This window comes from Emydura macquarii, unplaced genomic scaffold, assembly GCF_026122565.2.
Source record: "Emydura macquarii macquarii isolate MOO-44397 ecotype Brisbane River unplaced genomic scaffold, CSIRO-AGI_Emac_v2 contig_2897, whole genome shotgun sequence".
Classification (NCBI taxonomy): Eukaryota; Metazoa; Chordata; order Testudines; family Chelidae; genus Emydura; species Emydura macquarii.
In genome coordinates this window covers 48654436-48679335 of record NW_027133034.1, presented here as the reverse complement: position 1 = coordinate 48679335, position 24900 = coordinate 48654436, and the positions used below count along the sequence as shown (strand labels likewise).

The following is a 24900-nucleotide window of genomic DNA, read 5'->3' as shown; positions in this document are numbered from 1 at the left end:
TCTACTTCTGCTCCAGTGATGGTCAGATCAAAATGGTTCACAGGCCAGTGCAGAGTGGGCCTGGTCCTTTCTGTGGTTCTTTATGCCCTGCTATGTCCCATGGGCCTTTCACTCACATGACCATTCGCACTCCCATTTCCTTAGGCAGACACCAATATAAATGAAGTTGCAAATCATCTGTAGAGATGATCATTTAGGGTAAGATTATATAGTTGTTTTAAAACTATGCTGATTTTAAAAATGTTCTTCCACTGCAAAAATGTATTGTTTAAGTAGAGGAAAATATTTTTAAACAAAATTCAGGGTTAGTCGCACATAAAACATAAAACTAATCTCATGTGCAGCGCAGACTCATGTTCTCTGACTACTCTGCAAGAAATGGATGAAACCTAGACTCATTAGAACCAAAATACATAGTGTAGTTCACTGTTTCTGCATGTCAGCTCTGTGATTGAGGCAAATGTTCGAAATTGATATATCAAACTGCAGCAGCAAAACTTGAGTTTTGTGGGTTTTGGAATACCAATCTCATTGAACCCAAACTATCCAAGATACTGTTACTGTCTTCTGACACTACTATTTTAGCATAATATATATGCTTCAGAATCTATGCTGTATAGCAATTATATTTGTGCTTTTATTATTGGTAGAAAGTGTCTGCAAAACCTATGTACAGTTATTTAGTTTCTATAGCTTATAAAATAATGCACTTAAAAAAGACTGCACTCTGAAATTAATAACCGTTATAACTTATTTATCCAAAAAATATTTGATGCATTCCTAAAAGGAGTAGAGCTATACTTAGGCTCCTGCTTATAATCAGATGTTTGGCAGAATTCCTAGAAAGCCTTGCCAAACTTCTACCATTTTAAGAGTCGACAACTAATTTAACTAATTATAATCATAACCACAATTTTCCTCTTCAGCTATACACTTGAAATAATTTATGTTCCAAGTTCTGTAATCTCTGCTTTATAAGGTTTCCCTGAGAGTAACTTCAGAACAGAACAAGATTACCTTGTTATCACTAAGGCTACCATAAACATTTCATCGTTCAATATATCTATGCCAGATCTCATTTTTGTTTTTCTAGAATTCACTTAATTTGTTTAGTCATTCAAAATTGTACAATTAACTAGTGAAGTTGAGCACTTAAATAGCTGTAAGCTAGAGCAAACATCTCTTTAGCCATGCCTTGGAGGCCTAGATTAAGTGTCTCTAGTTGCAGTAGGCAGTGACTGCGGTGCAGTTGCAATATGCCCTAACTCCTTCTGATCTTAATAATAATTTGTTATGAACATTGGCTGCATAAACTGCGACACACATTAAGAATCTTGAATGGAAACAAAAACTGAAATTAGTATGAGCTTCCAGGGAGCAGCTAAAGTCTTAAAACAGGAGTAATATGCTAAAAAAGGCATGTGCCTGTAATGATGAGAGGCTGCAGTTAGTCAGCTACACCCTAGATATGCAAGCAGGAGGTCCTGAGAATAAAGAATAGCAATGATCTAGCCTTGAAAGCACAGAGGTACTAATGACTCCATTCTTTTTTGCAGAATAATTGTTGGTTTAGTGGTAATCACTACTCGTAATGATGGTAGTTTTACTAATTACCTAAGATATACACCATTGCTTAAATCTGAGGATAATATGATATCTGTACTTGAGGATAAATTATTGAACAAAATCACAAGAGTTGGAATAGCACTCAGCATCAACTCTTGAATTATAATTAGTACTGGATTCTGTTCATAAAGCTATGGGACATCCATTGCCAAAAGCACCATTAATTGATCTGAGAGGATGTTGCAGTAGATGCTCAGATAAGAGTAAAATTTTGAGTGTTATTGTCAAGGTATAAAAATTGAGTTTGTATCTCATTATAAGGGATGGAAATGTATAGGTAAGTTTGTGGTGATGAAGATATATTGGCTTTAAAGGTGTTGTTAGTCCTTATTTTACTGCTTTGAAACTAGAACAATTAACTGATTCAGATTTTATTGCAGCAACCACACCATAGTTATTTTAAATTATGCAGCTACAAATTAAAAACTATTAAAGATACTTGGAATTCAAAAGTTAAATGGTTATCAACTTTGGAAAAGTTCCTCTTTCTTATTTCTATATTCAGTAAAATACCTAAGAGGAGATGTTAGTTAAAATGTCTCTATCTGGTACCAGAAGTTTGTTTGGGGGAAAGAGTCAGTTAATTGTTTTTGGCTTAATTATTTCTGCTTTTAAGACAAACATAACAAATGCATACCAAGTGGTGGAGGATAAATAAGTGAAAACTTGTTTCACTAGTCACGGTTTCATGTGTACACACCAGGCAAGTTGTGGTACATAGATGACTCATAAACTGATGCACTTTAGCCTATGAGCCTTGGCTTTTTTCCTGATCTAGGATGACATCTTGTGGTGATTAGGGAAATCTGTCTGAACAGCTTATGAATTCTTCCAGAGGGGTAGCCGTGTTAGTCTGTGTACAGCAAAAACAACGAGAGTCCTGTAGCACTTTAAAGACTAACAAATTTAATTTCTGCAGGCATAAGCTTTCGTGGGCTGCAACCCACTTCGTCAGATGCAAGAAATAGAAATCAGATAGGGAGTATATATATACACATCAAGGGTAAGGAACAACAGTGGGGAGGGTAGGTATTAGCAAAGTTCATTCAGTTAGCATAGATGAGGCCTATTCACAACCATTGATTAGAAAGTGAGAATGTGTGAACAGTGACAATTACTTCTTGTAATGAGATAACCATTCCAAGTCTCTATTCAGACCCAGTTTGATTGTGTCAAGTTTGCATATGAGTTCCAGCTCTGCAGTTTCTTGCTGAAGTCTGTTTTTGAAGTTTTTTTGTAGAAGTATGCCAACTTTCAAGTCAGCTACAGAGTGTCCTGAGAGATTGAAGTGCTCTCCGACTGGTTTATGGATGTTACCATTTTTTATGTCTGGTTTATGTCCATTTATTCTTTTGCATAGTGACAGTCCAGTTTGGCCAGTGTACATGGCAGAGGGGCATTGCTGGCACATGATGGCATATATTACATTAGTAGATGTGCAGGTGAATGAGCTTCTTATGGTGTGGCTGATGTGATGGACCTGTTAGGATCTGTGATGGTGTCACTAGAGTCGATGTGCGGGCAGAGTTGGCAACGGGGTTTGTTGCAGGGGTAGGTTCCTGGGTTAGTGTTCTTGTTGTATGGTGTACGGTTGTTGGTGAGTATTTGCTTCAGGTTGGGGGGCTGCCTGTAAGCAAGAATAGGTCTGCCTCCCATAGCTTGAGCAAGTGAGGGATCATCTGCTATGTTAGGTTGTTGATCCTTAATGATGTGTTGGAGAGATTTCAGCTGGGGGCTGTAGGTGATGGCCAGTGGTGTTCTGTTGTTTTCCTTGTTGGGTCTGTCCTGTAGTAGGTAATTTCTGGGTACCCATCTGGCTCTGTCAATTTGTTTCTTCACCTCTCCAGGAGGGTATTGTAGTTTTAAGAATGTTTCATGGAGATCCTGTAGGTGTTTGTCTCTGTCTGAGGGATCAGAGCAAATCCGGTTGTATCTTAGCCCTTGGCTGTAGACAATGTATCATGTAATGTGTCCAGGGTGCAAGCTGGAGGCATGAAGATATGTATTGCTGTCGGTTGGTTTTCGGTATAGGGTGGCATTAATGTGACCATCCTTTATTTGTATTGTAGTGTCCAGGAAGTGGATTTCTTCTGTGGACTGGTCCAGGCTGAGGTTGATGGTGGGGTGGAAATTATTGAAATCCCAGTGGAATTCTTCGAGGGCCTCTTTCCCGTGGGTCCAGATGATGAAAATGTCATCAATGTAGCGTAGGTAAAGGAGAGGTGCTTGGGGGTGAGTTTTGAGGAAGCGGTGTTCTAGGTCAGCCATAAAAATGTGGCATACTATGTGGCCATGTGGGTGCCCATAGCTGTGCCACTGACTTGAAGGTATAGATTGCCTCCAGATCTGAAGTAGTTGTGGGTCAGGACAAAGTCACAAAGTTCAGCTACCAGGTGTTTGTGACTTTGTTTTTAGGAGGTTGGGGTTTGCAGAGTGGAAAACTACCAGCGGTAGGACAGAGGAAAGAAGTAGTGGAATATATAAATCTGAGTGACTCAGAGGAAGCTTTGGGCCAGAGAAAGGCATGCATATGTACAAAAGGGAGCATTTTAGCTGCACGAATAACCAAGCTCAGAGAAAGCAAGCTGACCTAGAGAGAGAGAAGCTCCATGATTGAGAAGACAAACCATGGGCTGGAGCAGAAGGACCATTGATAGCCCCAGAGGGGTCTTACCCCAGTCTTAATGTTCTGGAATGGTGAGGATAGAAGGCGGGAAATGCATGTAGGGTTTATGTTTGTATAGATCTGTGCTTTTCTCATATCATTAAAGAGAGAGCAATGGTGGCTTAGAATCATGTGCCAAGTGTGTCAGTTTCACTTATAGATAGATACAGAAAATAGAATAGGAATAAAATGACATAAGAGGGAATGGATAACAATAAACGTAAAGCTTACATCCCAGATGCTGCTTGGAATTCTGGTGGTGGCTTATGTGGTCCACGATCCAAGTATAGGGCTTATGTGGTCCACGATCCAAGTCATGATGATGCTGGTAGATGCTTGCTGCAACCATTAAGCTCACTGTCACACACAAAGAAGTCGCCATTTGTTCTTCATATGAAAATGTCTCCCTCTATCCCTTTTGGAGCCTGCTAAAATTATCCTATCACATTAGCCAGCTAAAATAAGTAAGCAGTGATCGGTATACATACATGCTTTCTTTTTCATTTTAAAAACATTTTGGTCTGTTATAACAATTCAGTAATCTCACCAGGAGCTTTGAAACTCCCTAATTAATTGTTCAGACAAACTCACTGTGCATCATTCCTTTGAATCAGTTATGTAAAATTTCTGAAAATACAGAAGATGTTTGAAAGGTCAGTTTAACCTATAGACACCTTCTACTCACTATGGTTAAGAAAGGCTTTTAATACAAGTGGTGCAATTTTTAAAGACTCTAAAATTATAGGTCACAACACAAGTCTGCAAAAGAGATTCCTAAGGGACACCATATGAACAGGAGACATTTTGAAAAAGTTACTCAATGAAACTATTACTGCATGGCAGGATGGATACTACTCAAACCTTGCTTGGGTATGCTTGATAGACAAGGAACTGATGAAACATTTAGGAGAACCATAGTCCAGTGTATTAAATGTCACAGTATCTATTGATGCTAAAGCAAGAGACTACATCCTCTGAGTATTCTCAGAGCTCTCTCCAGTCATGAGTTCTAAAACCTGATTAAAACTTCTCAAACACATGAAGATGCACAAATTAATGGGAAATAAATAAATACCTTTGCTAGAAAACAACTTTGAAACTAGTTAATAAATTAAAAGGTCTTTCACTGTAATTGCTTTCAACCAAGGTAACAATATAATGACTGAAATTGATAAATTATTTCTTGTTTATTCTATTAGAAGGGTGGGGAGTACCAAAAGTGCTTACTGGGTAGATAGTAAAGACATGACTTAAATATTTGGCTTCTGTTTACAAGATGGCAGAGAGCATTTCTCTTCGTAAGGTCTTTCAAAGCTTGACATGATTCCTTGAATAGATATGTCAAGATTCAATTTAGTGGAAAAATCCTCTCTAATCCAGAATGACAAGAGGGCTCTCCTTGCTACATTAAGAGGTATCAATGTTGAAAGGAGCTGCAGCTGTGGAGCTGCAGCATGAAAGTAGTGGGAGGTTAAACTGCAAAAAGTGGACACCTGTCAAGCAGATATGCATGCTGTTCATTTAGAAAAGCTGAAAAAAGTACACCAACTATGGACTTTGCAGCAGAGAATAAATAGAAATAGTAAGCCAGCCAGCCAGTCAGCTGCAAGCTCATGCAATTTAAGAGCCCCACCTACTTTAGTTTTAAGAAGGCTTCTGGAAATGGTATTTCCCTTCAGTGTGCAGGGAGGATTTACAAGAGGAAAACCCACTGCTGAGCTGACTTAAGGGAACAAAGACCAAAGTTTAGCCTTTAGTAGTAGGTATTTATAGAGCTTAGCCATATGGGTGGGAAGCATGAATTTGGTGCTGGGGTATTAGGAGAGGAGTGGGTTTGGATTAAATCATCCATTTTATCTTCCCAATGATAGTAGGTTCTTCTGATGTGACAGCTGAGATAGCTCATTTAATTATGAGCAGCAGGATGAGGCTTTTCACTAGAAAGGCAAATCTTTTTACAAGACTCATTTAGGAGAGTCCTACTCCTTTAGCTTGTTGGATGCTGAACACTTGATGTGCTACTGGAATAAAGGACCCAAAAAGTTAAAGGTGTTAACATGACCCTGCCACTGCCCAACCTTAAACAAGGTTTGGGATTTCATATACAGAGACCTCACTCTGCTTAAGTACCATGGTGCAAACACTATTAAGAATCCTGTTAACCTTTTATTGAAGATACAGAGAAAGAAGGACAAATACTTTACATTTCAAATGCTTTAACTATTAAGTAAGATTTTCATTTTAACATCCCTTGTTCTCCTTATCTGAAGAAAGTTTTTAAAAGAACCCTCCTCCCTTGTCTGACAGTCTTTATTAGATGGTATTAAAGAGGGTAATAAATGTACTTTTGGAGGAAAGAGAAGAAGTTAGTGAAATTGGACTGGAGCTGTTGTTAAAGTCCAATCCCATTTCCTAGAAGAAAAACAAAACACACACGCAAAAGGGGAAAGAGAAGAACAGCAAAAATAGACACTTCATTTTCTGTCTCTAATGTTGACTCTAACTTGCAACTTTGCTGGTGGAAAAAATATAGGCACAGCACATTGTCTTATCTGCCACTCCAAGACTTGGCAAACTTGTACCAGCATCAGGCTGTGTAAGGCATTGCATTTTGCTGCCTTTCTTGTCACAGACTTACAGCAGTGTTACAAAATATACAGTCTTGGCTGGCTAAGCCAAATGCTTATAAGAAAGAAGCAAAAGAGAAAAAAATAAGGTGGGAAAGGAAAAGGACACACTGGAGAGTATTGGGGGTGAGTCAAAGTCTCTTATACCAGGTGGTGTTTGGGATTTAGCTGGAGATGGCAGAGGTGGCAGTGTTATCTGGCTCCCTCTCTCTGGCTCAGTCCAGTCAGGACGTCTCTGAGGATTAGCATGAAGAAAGTCCAGGGTCCCAGAAGACTGAGGGTGGCAGCCATCATAGTGAAGCTCATTCTTTGCTTTTCTTTTAGCCACCCAGTGTTGTGGTAGCCTGCTTTTCTTCTCAAAGGCTTTTTTTTTTTTAAACAAACCCCCTCTTTTTCTCCCCCTCTTCCCAAGAAGGTAGTGATGGTCAGAATAGTTGTCCCATTTTGTCCACCAATTAGGCTTGATTTTTGACACCAGTTTTGGTTAATTGATTTCCGGTCCCACACTTTTCTTGTTTACCAGACACGATCTTAACACAGTCCTTGAATTATATTAGTAGGCCTTTTTGTTTGGATTAATTTAGTTTGTCTCCCTCTTGCACCTTTTCTCATCAATATTTGTTATAGATTATTATGATACTTTATTAACTTGTATCAACTTCAAACAGTTGAGCTCACAATTAGGATAAAATGTATTTGTATGCCCAATTTTCATAATACTGCCCATCTCAGAAGCTTCTAAAGAAATTCTTGTAACCATAGTAAAACAGACTAGGCAAGAGCCTTCGCCCTTCCCCTTTGGAGGGGAACAGCTGTACAAAATTCACTTATCAGTTTAGTTGTCAGAGTGGGCTGAATGGACTGGTCAGCAGGGCAATGGAGGATATCCTAGGAGCACATGTCTGCTTATATAAATTGCACACCATTTTTGCCTCTGCCATCCTTCAGGATTTTTTGGCCATTTAATTACAGCTTCTCCATGATAGAAAAAAGTCTTCAGAATTTTTTACCATTCTTATACATTAATATTTTTTTAACATACATTATAACTGAGCCGGACTAGGGTCTAACTAGATGGCTTGAATTTTATGTTCAACTGGGGCCCATTTTGCAATCCTGACTTCAATGAGACTTTTGTGTGCACAAGGAATTTGGAATTAGGCCCAAAGTTGAATTTCCTTCTGAAACAAAATTTCATTAAAAGATTTACTTGTAAGAATAAAATTGATTAAATATACTCCTTAATATTAAAATAACCCTGGAAAATTGTTCAAGAACATAGATGAAATTGAGGTGGCTTAAGTGACTAAGAAGAAAAACATATTTCCTCATTTCTTGATTTAAAATAAAAATTAAATGCTCACACCAGGAAAGTCTAAAAAGTTAAACACATAAAAGCATCAGTGCATTTGGGGGGATTGAGCAAAGTAAGCATTTAAAAAGAGAGTTAAAAACCTACTTTGATAAAATGAAGGCCATACCAAAGAGGAAAGAAGGTTTTTTGTTTTATTTTAGTTAATTTCAATTAAGAGATGCAAGATTTGACACTTTGAGATGTGAAACAAGTACTAAGCTAAAATAGTTTCACCACATCTCCACTGTTTTTAAGTTACAAATATTTAAACTCTTGACTAATAACTACTTGAGTTCTTCCTACTTCACCTTTTCAGTATGTATCTTAAACAATCCTTCGCAGCCATAATATCATGGCCATCATCCATCTCAGAAGTATTTAGATCCAACTCCCTCATGTTTCCGTTGCTTCCATTGCTTCTGAGTTGACATGAAGTGTTCACCTGGTATGTGTTTTCTTAAGCACACGTAACACTTACCAAATAGATATTTCTTCCCTCCATTGACTCCACTGCAGTGCCTGCTTAAGAAGCGAGTGGGAAAGTCTGATCCATTCCCTTGTGTTGCAGCACTTTGGTATAACGGTGCTGAGACAAAATGGTTTTTATATAAGTTTCCAGGAATGTCACTCTGAAGCCTAAAATGTGAGTGAGTGTGAAGTGATGGTAACAGCTACAAGCATAGCTGAGAGTTTTTTTGTTCAGAATATCACCAAGTTGAATTGTCACTGGGTTGTGTGGTCTGTTACTATCTAATCTTAAAGTTCTCAGCTATTTTTGACTTTACAAATTACACCCATATCATGTACAGCTACAGTAAGTCATGTATCTATGCTATACTAAGAGTTCTAGACAACCAGAGGTTAACTCAACCAATTACCACCCTTACTCTACAGCTAATTTGTATGCAACAGTTTCATTGGTTGCTTGAGGAAGACTGCATAGATTGTGGATTACTTGGTTCTACTGCCACAGTCATGCAGCATACACAATTTTCCCAGCACAGTATAACCACCCACACAACTAGCATCCATATTAACCCCATACACAGTTCCTCACCACAGCGCACACACCTCATTTGCCATGCAGATAGATGTCTCTTTCAACCCAAAACAACCCTCACCCATTACACCATCAGCACACACAGTAACACAAAACACCTCACTGCAGCACACATCCCCTAGTCACCATCCACACAAATCAACACCCATCTCCCAACACAACCACTCAAAGGATAACACAACCAGGATGAACAATGACCTCAAACACACACACAGCCCAGCAGCACAGACCCCTCATTCACTATCTGCACAAATCCATGCAACTCTCCCAACAAAACACAACCCACACACAAATCAACACCACCAGAGAATGCAATAAACCCAAATATCACTTTGAAGCCTAGAATATCTGTTGTCTTTGAAGCACTGGAAATAGTGCAAGTTCTTTTGTTTGTAATATCACCAGGTGCAATCACTGGAATTGCAGTCTGTTACGATGCAATTTTTAAGTTCTCAGCTACTAGTCTTAATTTAATGTCATTTAAATGTTCTTATTTGTCTCTTTTTAGCTCTTCAAATGTGTTGATATTTCAATTGCTTTTTCTGCCTATTTGTTTCCCTTATTAAGACTTAAGGTATACCAGTCCCTTTGTACCACAACACTTCATATTGCGCCGGAGGGGTGCTGCTCTGGGGTATCATTAAGAGCTTTTAAACAAAATGCCATCTCTTCCAGTACCTCTGGATCTAAAAACATGTTTCTCCTGCATTAGCTGAAGAACTAGGTTTCTTAGCTCAAAGGCTGTAGTAAACACACACACACCTGCAACAGATGGTCTGCTCATTAGTAGAGGAAAGGACCACTCTGTTAAGTGTGACTTCTCCTATTGAGAGAATTTTACTGCTTGTAAAATCCCTGTGGTTAATCTAATTTAATACTACCCATCATAACACTTGATTATTGCAGATTTGCTTTTTTTACTTTGTCATATTTGCACAGAAAACATATTAGGGTGTATACTTTAAATATGGATTTTTTTAAAGTAGTGATGAAACAATTGTTGGGGGAGATTCATTACCATCCACTTCAGATAAATGTTAATATTTTAGAGCAACTGTTCTGACTGTGGTTTTAGGATTACTTGTTGTTGGTCTCTGGATAGCAGGCTAATCAGAAGGTGCTTTTTTGTTTGTTGGTTGGTTTCCAGCTGCTAAACCACATTAAAAGCTAAAAATACATTATATAACAAAAGCAGTTGATTACATGGAAAGGTACTCCAGGGATGATGTACAATTACAAATAGGACTGAAGGCTGTTTATAATAATCAAGAATGGGCATGGAGGTCTCATAAACAGCCTTAACAAGTGTCAGAGAAACAAGATGGGTGAGGTAATATCTTTTAATGGACCAACTACTGCTGGGGAGAGACAAGCTTTAAGCATCACAGAGTTCTTCTGGAGGTCTGAAGAAGAGCTCTCTGCAGTTCAAATGCTTGTCTCTCTCCAACACAAGTTGGTCCGGTAATAGACATTACCTCACCCACCTTGTCTCTCTAATATCCTTGGACTGACACTGCTACAACTACACTGCATACATTAAAATGTCAGTTAATGATCCCATTTTAGAAGACAGTTTCTATGAAGTATCCACTAGATGGTGTCAAAATGTACAGTGTCAGGATGAAGTGATGGATTTCTATAGTATAAAAACAAGTTAGATATTAGCCAGTACTATCTGTATCGTGTGAGCAACACAGAGAAAGACTTAGTGGAACTGTAGCAGTAGCTGAATATGTAAACATGTATTTTATAACTTACTCCCCTATCTGTTAGTTTATGTTCCATTTTCAGCTACTGTTTGAAAGAACCTTGCTCCATGAAGATCTTTCTCTGTATTACTCACTTGATATGGATCATACTGACTAATATCTAGCTTATTTTTGTACCACAGAAGTGCAACATTTCACCCTGACGCATTGAATATTTTGATGCCATCTAGTGGACACTTCATAAAAACTGTCCTCTGAAACAGGTTCATTGGCACATTTTTATGACTCTTTAGGACCTCCATGCCCATTCTTGATTATCACAAACTGCCTTCAGTCTTGTTTGTAATTGCATATAATCTCTGTAGCACCTTTCCATGTAAGCACCTGCTTTTGATGTTTAATGTATTTTTTAGCTTTTAATGAGGTTTAGCAGCTGGAAGGAAAAAAAAATCACCTTCCAACCAGCCAGCCATGGACCAACAAATGATCCTAAATTAGTCAGAACAGTTGCTTTAAAATACATTCTTTAGTCAGAAGTAGCTGTACACATTCACTACTGTTAATCATAATCAAAGCTCAGTGTACTCAGTGGCAAATTGGACCCCTCAAATCTGTGGCAACACTCCCTGGTTTTCATAACATTAATGCAGCAAACTGTGGAAACACTGCAGCTGTTTTGTTAAATTAAAAGATTCTAGGTCTGTTTGCTTAATGGATGATAGTGCAATGGCCACTGTGGTGTTCATTTTGTATCTCAAATTCCATTTATTTTACACTATTCCCATGTTTTCAGGTTTAATTATACCACATTTTTATGTTTACAAAATTGCACTGTAAAAGATTGGAAGAACTGAGAGAAGGCACAGCTGGAGGCTTTGGCAGCTGTTTGAGGAACAATTTAGCTGTTTGGGTATCTTAAAAAGATTGGTTCAGCAATACCTAAAGGTGCACTACATGTGGATGCCCCAATACACTTATAACAATCTGTTTGATACTCTCTAAATTGTTGCAAGAACAAATAATGATCAGATAGTTTCCTCAATTAGTTTTGAGGTTGAAGGCAAGGGAAGAGTAGAGATCTAGGTTTCAAGCATATTCAAAGTTGCATTAGTTTAATTTAAAGGTGTGATTTATTATTTTTAAACCGACCTTATTGAACTAGTGCAGAGCCCTGTGTGGACTCTCTAAATTGAATTTAAATATGTATTCTTATAGGTGATGCTGGTATCTGCCTGTAGTCCAGGTTACCTAGCACTTTCCATTATAAGACCCTGTTTTCAGTTGCTTACATCTTGACCAAACAATTTGGACTGAAATTTTCCATGCCAGGTGTCTGCCTATGACAGTGTCCACACATTGCTAGGGGTGCCTCCTCCTGGACTCTGGGGATTCCGCTCTTTCCAGGTCTGAGGCCCTCTTCTGCTGCTTGCTGCACATTCTGTTGTGTCTCTCACTCTCTCTTTCTCTGCCTCTATCTCTGCAACTCAGGGTGCTCCAGGTCATTATGCATATTTCCCCCTTCTGGGGTGTCAGTCTTTCCTTACCAGAAGTCTTAGGAAGTCTTCCCATTCTCTGCCACTATGATGCCACTTCTCAGTGGCTGGTAGATGAACCCAGGCCCGCCCTCTACTCCAGGTTCCAGCTAAGAGACCCTCTAGTCACCAGCCACGGTCTGTTCCCTCCTGAGCCTTACTGCCTTTCCCTGAGCCTTTCTTTATCTTCTGGACCACCCTCCCTTCTCTGGGTTTGCCAGCCTCACAACTCCCTCATCCCAGGGAGTAACTGTAGGCTACCTGCCTCTATAGCTCCAAACACACCTTTCTTCCAGACTACTTCCTTGCAGCCCTTTTCTGCTATCCGCTCCCTGGTTTTATGGAAGCCCCACCTGTTCCCACAAAGGTGACCTTCCCTTAATAAAGCTTTCCTCTCAGTCTTAATTCTCTCATCTTGTAGGCTAATAGGTTAATTTGCCCATTAGGCCACCCTTAGCCCCTTTGGGGTGAATTTAGGGTGAACACCTCATCACTGTGCCTCTGACTGATTTTTTTTTGGAAGTTTTAACTAAAAAATTCAGCTATTTCTGAGACCAAGATTAGTGGAAAAGTAAAGTTGCCTTGCCCAGGATTGAAAAACCTTACAACCTTTTTTTGGAAGCTCTAGCATCTCCATGTTTCAGAGCAGTGACTTTAAATTTGGTAGGGGAGTCACTTTAATGTCAAGGACGTGCATCTTGCCATCCCTAATAAAATCATCCACATTTGACCAAGTTATAACCCTCTGAAAATTGAAGTTTGCACATAGTTGCTGGAGGCTTTTTTGACAGCTAAATTCTCTGAAGATTTTGTCTACTACGCTTGAGCATGCTCCATCCTCACACAGCTCCTAACTGCCAATCAGATTGCACATGTGCCATTCCCACAATTACTTGAGTGTGATCTTTTGCAAGTCTAGAGAGGCTGAGTAGGGCATTAATTGCAATTAGTCTTCCTGGCTGATGAAGAACACTGTGGCAAAAGACAAAGGAACTGAAAGTAGGGAGACTGTGCTCTCAGTTGATTCCATGCTCCTGGACAGAGTGGAAGAGAAGGAGTCAGACTGACTGGAATGCAGAAACATGGGGAAAGGAGCTGAGGTGGAGGTCATACAGGAGGGGAGGAAAGGCAAGAACATGTGAGTATGTCATAAAGGATAGGAGCAAGGGCAGAGTGGGTAGGAATGGAGAAGGATTTATAACCTCTGGAGCAGTAACTCCTGACCTTAATTGGATCATGTACTCCTGCTAAATTGTTCAGTGAACTGATGGAACATCAAGCTCACATACCTCAGCTTAGGAACCCCTTCTCTAGAGTATATGCCCTCCCAGAAATTGGAACTGAACCCAAGATTCCTGAATTTCAACATTCTTCTGCTGTCAGCAAATATCTTTGAACTCACTGGCAAAATGTCTCACCCCCTCTTGTGGGTGGTCCACAAAGGATTCATAGTTTAAGTCCAAAAGGGTCTATTAGATCATCATAGTCTGATCTGTGTATCACGGACCATCAAATTTTATCCAGTTACCCTGTATTCAGCCCAATAACTTGTTTGGATGCCTTTCTGGAAGATATGCTTCAGTCAGTCTTGATTTGATGACATCAACAAATGGAGAATCCACCACTTCCCTTGGCAGTTTGTTGTGATGGTTAATCACCCTCACTGTTAGAAATTTTGCCTCAGTTTTAATTTGAATGTGTCTGGCTTCTGCTTCTAGCCACTGGTTCTGTTATGCCTTCCTCTGCTAGATTACAGTGATTTAGTACCTGGTACTTTCTCTCTGTGAAGATACAGTAGAACCTCAAAGATACGAACATCTTGGGAATGGAGGTTGTTTATAACCCTGAAATGTTCGTAACTCTGAACAAAACATTATGGTACAGTACCATGCAGTCAGTGTCTTCCAGCTGAGGCCTGTGTGAGATCTCTGTAAAGATGGCACCTGGCAGCACAGCCTGGTTTGCAAGCAGCTCCCTGCCCTATTTCTGTTTCTTGCTTTTTGGGCTGAACTGGGGGGGGCCTGCCCCGCACCCTTGGCACTACAGCCCCAGCCCTCAGCCACCTCTCCCTAGGGGTCACCCTGCTCAGTGCACTGAGTGCCATGCTCCAGAGGCACCATTTGGCAAGGGGTTGGTGCCAGCCTGCTGCCAGCGCCCCTCCCTCCTCCACCCCTTGCACTCCCAGAGATGCTCACGGGATCCAGGAGGGCAGCCAGGGGCAAAGCGTGGGCCACATCGGTGCACAGGCTATAGCTCTTTAAAATTCCTCCAGGGCTCTGACTCCCGCTCCAGGCCAGGCTTTGGCTGCAACCTTCAGTTCCTTGCAGCATCAGCAGCTCCCTATGGCAGCTTTCTTTCCCATGCTGGGGGCGAGGCTGAAAATAGCCCCCTCCTAGCGCAATACAGGCACAGTATAGTATTGCTTTCTTCTTAAAGAATGAAATCAAGTTTAACAAAACCTATTTTCTATAAAATAATGTTGACTGCCATTATTTATATTCCTGTCCTTTTTGATGGTTTATCGCTTGAATCCCTAACTAGCTTTTCCATTATTTTTCCCAAGACTGATGTCTGGCTAACTGGCCTGTAGTTACCCAAGTCACACTGCTTACCCTTTTTGAATACTGACACAACATTAGTACTCACCCAGTCTTCTGGAATTGCCCCACTGTTCAAAGATTTATTAAAAGTGAACGTCAGTGGGCGAGAGATCTCCTTAGCCTGCTCTATTAGGATTCTTGGGTGCAAGTTATCTAGGCCTGCTGATTTAAAAATGGATGACAACCAAACACTGCTATCAATTACTCCATTAGCTCAAATGGGAGTCTGAGCTATGGCTCTTAAGGTTCTAAGCCTGCTGATTTTTGAGGATCAGTACATTTCCACATGAAAAAATTTGGTTTTTCAGTTTGCTTTTTTAAAAACAGGAAATTACATAAACTACATTTACAAGGACTTCAAGATTGCCAAGTTATGAGTTAAGAAGTTAGGAAATGCCAGAATTAAAGTTGCCATGCAATCTTGTGCATATGCATTCTACTAATCTTTAGATCTTAGTTACATAATCACACACCTTTTTCAGGATCTCTTTCATTCACTCCACAGGATCACAGTGACAGATGGCTCCCTGCCTCATTTGTTGCAAAAATTAGAAGGTATGTGGTGACTGAGGCAATAAACTGCAGGAAGAGAATGATCTTATAATTAAAGGAGTTGAAGGCTACCCAAGAGAATTGGATTCTATCCCTGCCTCTGCCACAGAGTTCCTGCGTGGTGCAAGTTACTTATACCAAAATGTTCAAAGACAGCTACTAATTGTTCCTCACTTTCTGGATGCTTAGCATGAGACACCTGGGGTGGATTTGTACAAGTCCTGAGCATAGACAACTGCAACTGCAGTTAGTTGGAGTCATGCTTTAAACATCTAAAGTGATACAAAAGTGATAGGTATTCTAGAAATTATACCCTAGGTGTGTCAAATTACATCCAAAATTATTGGATACATTGATAATTATGGCCTTAATTTCTGTGCCTCAGTTCTCCCATCTGGAAAACAGGGATACCTTCCTACCTCATATTGTTGGTGTGAAGATTCATTGTTTTGTAAAGTTGTTGGATATTGTGATGAGAACATCAGAGAAAAGTCTACGAGGAAACTAATTTTATATTCAGTGCAGAGTTTCGATGATGAGTTATAAAAGTATGGGTTCACTCATTGAATTATGAAGTTTAAAAAAAAAAATACTCCATTAATTGAGCACTGTCCATCTTGTGCACTGACTGAAGCACAGATTGTATGGAAAAATAGTATGTGATCATGTAATTAAACTATTATAATGCATTTGAACAAGGGAGCTGAATTAAGGTTGCACAGATAACATTAATTTTGGCATTTACTAACTTTTGAGTGTTTGACTTTGCAACCTTAACATTCTTTTAAAATAGTTATTTGGAAGTAATAGTGGTTTAGTTATAGTAGTTTAGTTTGGTTTAGTTTAGTTTCGTTATAGTGGTTTAGTTTAGCAAAATTGATATGACTGGTTTAAATTAAATTATTTGTCTACACCGGGTCTCAAACCAGTATGACTAAATCATTTTTAAAACAGACTTAAAGTTAAATTAGTGCAGCTTTGAATGTAGCCTTAGCCTTGGTCTACACTTATCTGGAGATTCAGCAGCAGTCGACGGGAGTTATGCAAACTACGCAGAGTAGCTTGCGTAACTCACGTCGACTGCTATGCTTCCCTTCTGTGTGGTGTCTTCACTGTGCTGCGCTGACGGGAACAGCGTTCTCATCGACGCAGTGCTACGTACTTGAGGGGGTGGTTTTACTTAGTTGACTTCCTGATCGATTGAGCGGTCAGTGTAGACCCACTCAATCGATCCAGAAAGATCGGTCTGGCAGCGGCGACTTTGCCGTCGTCAGTATAGACATGCCCAAAGTCTTACTCAAGCCCCACATCCTCAATTGTTGCATATTCCATTAATAGCACGCTTCTTTGTGTAGTTTATGGTAAATAATTATGCACTTTGTCAACTAAAACTGATTCCTCCCTTTACAATGTCAACATTTCTAAATTTGTGTTAAAGGATTACGTTAAAGGTTTCTTTCTCTTGCCATTTATTTGTATTGTTGAAATGTGAAGGTTTCATGATCAGGATTGAGTCCCCAGTGTGCTGGGATATGAAAAAAGACCTTGTATGTATGAATCCTTTCCCCAAAGAGCTTACAGTCTAGTTTAAAAACAAGGCAAGTAAAATGTAATAAAGATCAGGAGGAAAATAGAGAGGGAGCTTAAAGTTAATGGTAAGAACACTTTTACATAGGTTAGCTATTGCATAACGTGATGGTTCCAAATAATTTAAAATAGTGTTCCTAAAATAAAAAGCAACCCCCACTGATCCTGTAACTTGCCACTATTGGTTGATATGCTTTAAGCATGCATTAGCCTTCTCTTCGTGTCTCATTACACTTATCCACTACCCCATTCCATCAATCTAATCTTTCCTCTGTGCGCACTGTCCAATCATTATGGGACTACCAGGTCCCTCACAGCTTCCCCCTAGTAAAATGGGATATTTCCATTTCTTGTTTTACACCTGGTTTTTTTTTTTTTGTGCTTTTCCAAATTGCTCCGTTGCTTCTCCATCTCTTGCAACATTCCTCCTTCAACTCCAACATCTGGCACCACATATGGATCTCCTATATTTAAAATAGGATTTAACCTTCTCCCTCCCCTTTGCTTCCAAGCATACCTGGAATTTTTTTCAGTGTTTCAGAAAAAGCACTGGACCACAGAAATTCACACATACCTCTTTCTACCCACCTCCACCAAAAATCTTCCATACCTTCCTTCCATCTATTTCTATTTTGTTAATTTTTGTTTTGTTTGCTATTCTCCATCTTACTATTTTATTGCTTTTTCTATTTCTTCACTCTTAGCCCCATCTCCCTCCTCCCCAGATTTTCTTTTCCCTTTTTTTGCCTTTTTGCTGTTTTTCCTTGATCAACTTTTAATACTTCAATTTTTAGTCTGAATTTAATAATAGTTGCATTTTACAGTATCCTACACAGTTTCTGTTTTGTCAGCTCCTTGGCTAGTATTCAGAAGCAAGGAGTTGCTGATTGCTTGTAGCTTTATTATGTAAAATAGATAATTTATAATGCAGACTGAGGGCAGGTCTATACTAGAAGTGCTACATCGACGCAGCTCCACCAGTACAGCTTTGCTCCTGTAGCGCATCTGGTGAAGACGCTTTATGCTGACAGGAGAGCATCTCCCTCTGATATAGCGCCAGTCATTTGCCGGTCAGTGCTTAGGTCATTGTAACTTGCATTGTTCAGGGGTGTTTTTTCACACCCCTGAACAACATAAGTTAGAGCGACTTAAGTGGTAGCGTACACCTGCCCAAAGAAAAACATCTACCTTGGTGGACAAGCATCTATATTGAAACACCTGATATGATTAAACAAGTCTGCCAAGGCACTGTCAAAAGCAATCAAGGAAACCCAGGAAAGAAATAGCATGCTTTATTTAAGTAGGGGAGTTTCCTGTGATTGCATGATTTACTCTGGAGCATTATTGACCCACTTTAGGATATGCTTAACTGACAAATCAGTATGTAGTGTGATGTAGGTCTGCAATATGATTTCTGAATTCATTTACGATTGTCTTACTTGAAAGCTGCTTTCCTGATGTTCTGTCTTGCTGCTGTCACCAGTACCTAGACAAGCAAAGAATCACATGAGATTTTTGATGTCATGCTTGTTCTCCTTTTGCATCTATGGTTATGAAAAAGCATTCTGAAAGGGACAATGGATTCCATGCAAAGATGTAGAAAACTAGATAGTGTTGCAGTGTACTAATAATGTTAGTTTTGAGTGTAGCTGTGAGACTACTGTATATGCATGGAACGCTAATGAAATTGCATCTGGATTTTCAGCATGGTAATTTGGTGTTAGGGTTTAATGCTGTATATTGATTGATGATACAGCTTCTGTGAGCAATTTGTTCATTTTTCTGCAGTGACTATTAACTTATCCGTCATGTGGACTGTGGCTGCTTGTTCAGTTTTCATCCTGTGACATTAAGAATAATCTGAGTGGAAGAAGCTTGTATTGACATTCTTCACCTCAATATAATTGAGTAGCTTCTGCAGTGAATAGTTAATGATGATCTGCTTGGCAAGACATAAGTGCAGCAGTGATCTGCGCTGGTTTAGATGTTGCAGTAATAGAATGGTGGGGCTTTGCATGATTTCATTATTTTTTGTTCTGTTCTGGTTTCTTGCATGTACCTGTAACTTGCTGCATGACTCTCTGTGCACCAGTTAAAAAGCAATGTTTTTTTCCTTCTTTTGCTTTTCTCCTTTTAGCCAAGTTTCCTTGCCCTAATTTTTTTCCCCTACAGTAGTTACTAAAACATAGCCTTAATGCAAGGTAATTATGTCAATGCCAAATGTAAATGTACACACTTCAGTGATTCATATTTTTATTTATATGCTGCCTAGTCTGCTGAGCTTGCTCCTTATTGGGTGGAAATATAGATAAAATTACATATTTTGCTTCTTATGTAGCAGCTTTTCATTAGAATTATAAGTTAATAGTCACTTGTTTGTATACCATTTTGAAGTCTAGAAAACTGCTTTAATGGAACTATCCAGTACAATACAAGCACAAGTGATTGTTCAAATCCATGTACTGCTGTAAAGGTATCTTTTTGCATTTCCTTCTAAGTTAAAATATTTTTTTTGTTTGTGGATAAAGGAATTTTCTTTCATCTTAAGCTTTTATTCTGCAAATTGAATTAAATTGGCTCTAAAACATAATGGTAACTTTCAGAAAAGAATAAGGGAAAAGCAGAAATGTGGCATTAAATCAACTGTCAAATTGTTTTGCTTTCTATCAAGCAAATTAAGACTTTGACTTTAATTGAATTGTTTTTATTATTCAGTGATGTTTCCATCTTTAAATGTATATTAGATTAAGCAACAAAATGATACTCAAACATTCAGTAACCGTGGTTGAATCTTCAAAATATGGAACTTTAGAAGCAAAGCTGAAACTCTCCCTTACACTTGTTACGCTTTACTTATCCGTAGACAATTTGGATCCAATTTTTGCATAGGCATATTTTGTTTTTGGGTATGTCCTTGGAGTCTAAAACAAAATTTGAAACCAGTTGTCCCTCTCTTTAAATTTCAGTAGTTCAAATTGGATGGATGTTTTTGGCAACTTGTTTACCAGTAGCATTTAAAGATAGCTCAGTTTTGAAATCAGACCCTTACAGAATTATCCACCAGATAAAAAGAAACAAAATGAACCACCGTTTTCAAAATGACTCTACGATAAAATACTTTTTAAAACACTTTTTGTTAGTAATTGTCTAATTCTAGAGATAATGATAAATATTTAATTTACTTTATGTATAATATATATTGCCTGGGCAGTGAAGTTGGTCTGCAGTGGAACAGTGCTATGTTTATTTATGTTTACAGTATTTTAGGTGAAATTTTAAAAGCAAAATTTCATAGACACTCCTACCCTATGAGGAACAGAGGCACAGGATCCAGCAAACAGGGCTGAAAATAGGGAAGTTTGAGTGGAGATCTGTGGCAAGAGAAGGGGGACAAGCCCTTGCTCCTTAGGGCAGAGTGAGTGAGTTCTTGAGTTTCTGTTTGCTTGCTCGCTTACTTGCTGGTTTGATTTCAGTTTGCAGAGTCTGATTGGAAGCAGTGTGTTGTGACAGAAGAAGAGCCTTTGATCACATCTCAACCTTGGCTAAGGGTTGGGACTTCCTTAGGCAGCAGCCTTATAAAGGAAGCCAGCCAGCCACAAGCAGCACAAGAGCAGTAGCACAGATGCCACCAAACAGAGGTGAAGACGGGAGTTTGGGGAAGAGTGTGCATGTGTGTTTTGTTCCTGTTGACAGGAGTTTAGAAGGAGAGGATAGGACAGCTACAGAGATCTGATGAATGGAAGAGACAATGAAGATGACTGGATGTGAATGTTGCAGGCAGTATATTATTCTGGGGAGGGTACCTGAAAGGTGCCTCATTTGTATGATGTGCTGTCTGACAGATCTGATGGAAGAGAAGATCCGAGGTTTGGAGATGCAGCTAGAAACTATGGTTACGTTTAGAAGGGGATTTGAGTGGATGATGGAGGAAAGGAAAGAGGAGACTGAAGGGAAAACTCAAGACTGACAGATGTATTCTGGATAGCGGTACTGTGAGGGTAGATTTCTGGATGAAGAAAGTGGTCCATGGAGATATGACTATAAGAACAAGGCAGAGGAAAAGACTGGCTAGCAAAGGAGAGCTGAGAAATGGGTGATTTGAAAAATGAAGGGTAGAGGCAGGTAGTAACAGAAGATGGGAGAGCAAGCAAGAAGAGAAGAGAGGAAGAGATAATGGAGATACCCAGAGTTTGGAGTCCCAGGAGGATAGAGGGTGACTCAGGGATTGCAAAGGAGAACAGAAGACGAGATGACGGCAGCCAGAAAGGGCAAGGCCAGAGAATTGCACCAATACCAGGAAGAGACAGGTCTACATGACCCGGGACTCCCTACTAAGAAGAACAGACAGGTCTGTCACCAGAGCTGATCCAAAGAACAGAAGGGTGTGTTGGCTGCTGTGAACTGAGATTCGGGAGGTGGACCTGAGACTGAAGATCCTAATGGGAGCGGGAAATAATTAAATGATTCTCCTTCATGTGGGAATAAATGATATTGCTAGATTCTCACTGGGCTGCATCAAGGCACACTATGGTAGGCTGGGGAAGATGCTTAAAGAAATGGAGGCTTAGATGATCTTCAGTAGGATCCTACCTGTCCCTGGAGGAGGAGAGTGAAGGCAAGACAAGATCATGATGCTCAACAGATGGCTTTGGCAATTGTGCTATAAGGGTGTCTGACCACTGGGAGGCATTCATGAACAGAGATCTGTTCTCATCAGTTGCATCTGAGTAGTGAGGGTAATAGACTTCTGGGATGGAGGTTGGCACAACTGATGAAAAGAGCTTTAAACTAGGACTTTGGGGGAGAATGTTGGGAGATGTTCATGTAATCCCCACACCTGATTTTAATATTGAGCAGGAGGAAAATCTAGTAAAAGAGGCTACAGCAATGGAAAAGGAATGACAGAGGGTAGGAGGATGGGCAACAAGAGGGAAGATAGTGTTAATACCACTGATAGTAACAACAGTCAGGAAGGCAATGCTGGCAGTAGAATGACTACCTAATCAAGCGAGAAATCTGGGTGAAGCCAAGCAGAAACAAAATATCTGTGCATCAGTGCAAGGAGCCTGTTAAGAGATGCAGAGAAGGACTACTAGGATCATCTAAGGAATGGAAAACCTACCTTATGAGAGGTGACTCAAAAGAACTTGGGTTGTTTAGCCTAACCAAATGAAGGCTATGGAGCGATATGATTGCTCTTCATAAATACATCAGAGGGATAAACATCATGGAAGGAGAGGATTTACTTAAGTTAAGCGCCAATGTGAACACAAGAACAAATAGATATAAACTGGCTATCAACAAGTTTAGGCTTGAAATTAGATGAAGGTTTCTAACCATTAGAAGAGTGAAATTCTGGAACAACCTTCCAAAAGGAGCAGTGGGGACAAAAAACTTAACTGACTTCAAAACTGAGCTTGATAAATTTATGGAGGGGATGGTATGATGAGACTACCTACTATGGCATGTGGCCCATCAAGGACTGCCACTAGCAAAATTCCCCAACAGCCAGAGATGGGTCATTAGTTGGGGAGGGCTCTTCAGGGAATTCTTTCACAGGTATCTGCTTGATGGGTCTTGCCACCATGCTCGGGGTCTAACTGATCACCATGTTTGGAGTCAGGAAGGAATTTTCCCCTGGGTCAGATTGGCAGGGACCGTGGGGATTTTTCGCCTTCCTTTGCAGCATGATGCACGGGTCACGTGCAGGTATAAGCTAGTGTAAATGGTGAATTCTCTGTAACTTAGTCTTTAAACCATGATTTGATGACTTCAGTAACTCAGAGGTTATGGGTCTAATACAGGAATGGGTGGGTTAGGTTCTGTGGCCTGCAATGTGCAAGAGGTCAGTCTATATAGTCACAATGATCCCTTCTGACCTTAGTCTATGAGTCTGAGACTGGGGGGGATATATCTGTCAGCTGAAATAACATTTTTTTTCTTCTTTGATTTTGTAACATACAGTAGCAAATGGTTGTAAAAAGACTGCAAGATGGCAAAGATTTCCACCAATGTTTCTAAAGTCTGTTCATTTTCCACCATCTCAAATTCAAGCATCTTGTTATTTCCAAAGCCCTTCACAATTTTCCCTCGCTACTTGTTCAAGCTTGTCCCTTGTTACATTAGACATTGTCCTCAACACCTATTTGTCTGATTCTCTCAGAACTATCTCACCATTTTCTCTTATGCCACTCCTAACGCATGGAACATTGCCATTGATCTAGTACTTAAATCCACTATTATCTAACTTCAATTCCCTTTCAAGACCTGCTTCTGAACTAATGATAGATCAAAACAAATCACTTTAAATTCAGATCTACAAAGTCATGTAAAAGGCTAAAGCATATGTAATCATGTGAACTTGTTACTATTGCCCTCTTCCTCCCTCCCTTTTGCTTACTATTTATCATTTATCTCATCTTCTCTTAAATTATATTGTAAATTCTTCACGGAAGGAGTTGTATCTTCCCATGTGTGTGGGTAATGTACAACATCTAGCATCACAGGGTCTTGAACCTGAGTGAGATTTTTGGGCAATATCAATATACAAATACTATCTGCACTTCATATAAACCTTTTACTTTTTTTCCACTGACTCCTCCAGAATTACAGGGACAAATAACACTATTCAAACTGTTGGAAGGGTTGACTCTGAGGCTGCTTTTCTCTTCACAGTCTGAAGCTATGTGTTAGTGCCTATAAATAATCATAGGTTACTATAGTTTCCTTATAGAATATTATGTAGATTGTCTGTATTAACATTTAAATATCCAAAAAATGGTGAATCTTTTTTTCCTGATGACAAAATTATATTTGACGTAACCTGCTTTTGATGCTGGAAATCAGTGTTATATTTCGTACGTTGCTCTTGCTGAATATTGTGCAGCCCCTCCAAATTCTTACAAATATTTGATATATCCAGATATATTGTGCTGTTTGGGGGAGTAATAGAACAAGTGAGTTCTAAATTTTCCTCAATCAGTGTGTAAAGTGATCTTGGGTGAACAGTGGTATCAAATTAGAAAGTTAAAATTCCTTCCCTAACCGCTATCCCTGAAGCATTGCATAAACTATGCAACTAGCATTGCAGAAATAGTTTGAGCCATGCTACTTCCTGGCAAGTAACTATTTGGCCAGTTTTAGAAGAAATACAATTGATTTGCTTTCACGGTTTGTTCATTATTAAAAAGCTTATTACACTTGTTTTTTAGACTGAATCTGGCTATGGATCAGAGTCAAGTTTACGGCGCCATGGCTCCATGGTGTCTCTGGTGTCTGGAGCAAGTGGATATTCTGCTACATCCACGTCATCATTCAAGGTTAGTGAGTGAAATTTTATAAACATGATTTGTGAACAAAGGAGACGCTCTGGAAAGGAACTTATTTGCATATTTTGTGAAGAGACCTGTGACTCTAACTCTTGTTTACTTATAGCAATATAAAATAAAACATTAGTAAAGATACTTTGATTCAGAGTTAGATTACTTATCATTTTGAAGGTAAATGTTGCTTACTTCAATATGTGGTAATAAAGGAGTGATACAGTAAGTATCCACATGTCTCTATGCTTTATTGTCAATTTTAAACT

General features: G+C 39.4%; 1 protein-coding gene across 2 annotated transcripts in view; it reads left to right on the top strand.

Moving 5' to 3' along the window:
* The window catches only part of CERT1 (ceramide transporter 1), a 123093-nt gene that overhangs the window by 47444 nt on the left and 50749 nt on the right, over positions 1–24900 (top strand). For both annotated transcript variants that reach the window (XM_067569190.1, XM_067569189.1), the window contains exon 4: positions 24524–24631. In XM_067569190.1, coding sequence (XP_067425291.1) covers positions 24524–24631 — 108 coding nt within the window. The remainder of the gene's footprint in view (positions 1–24523; positions 24632–24900) is intronic.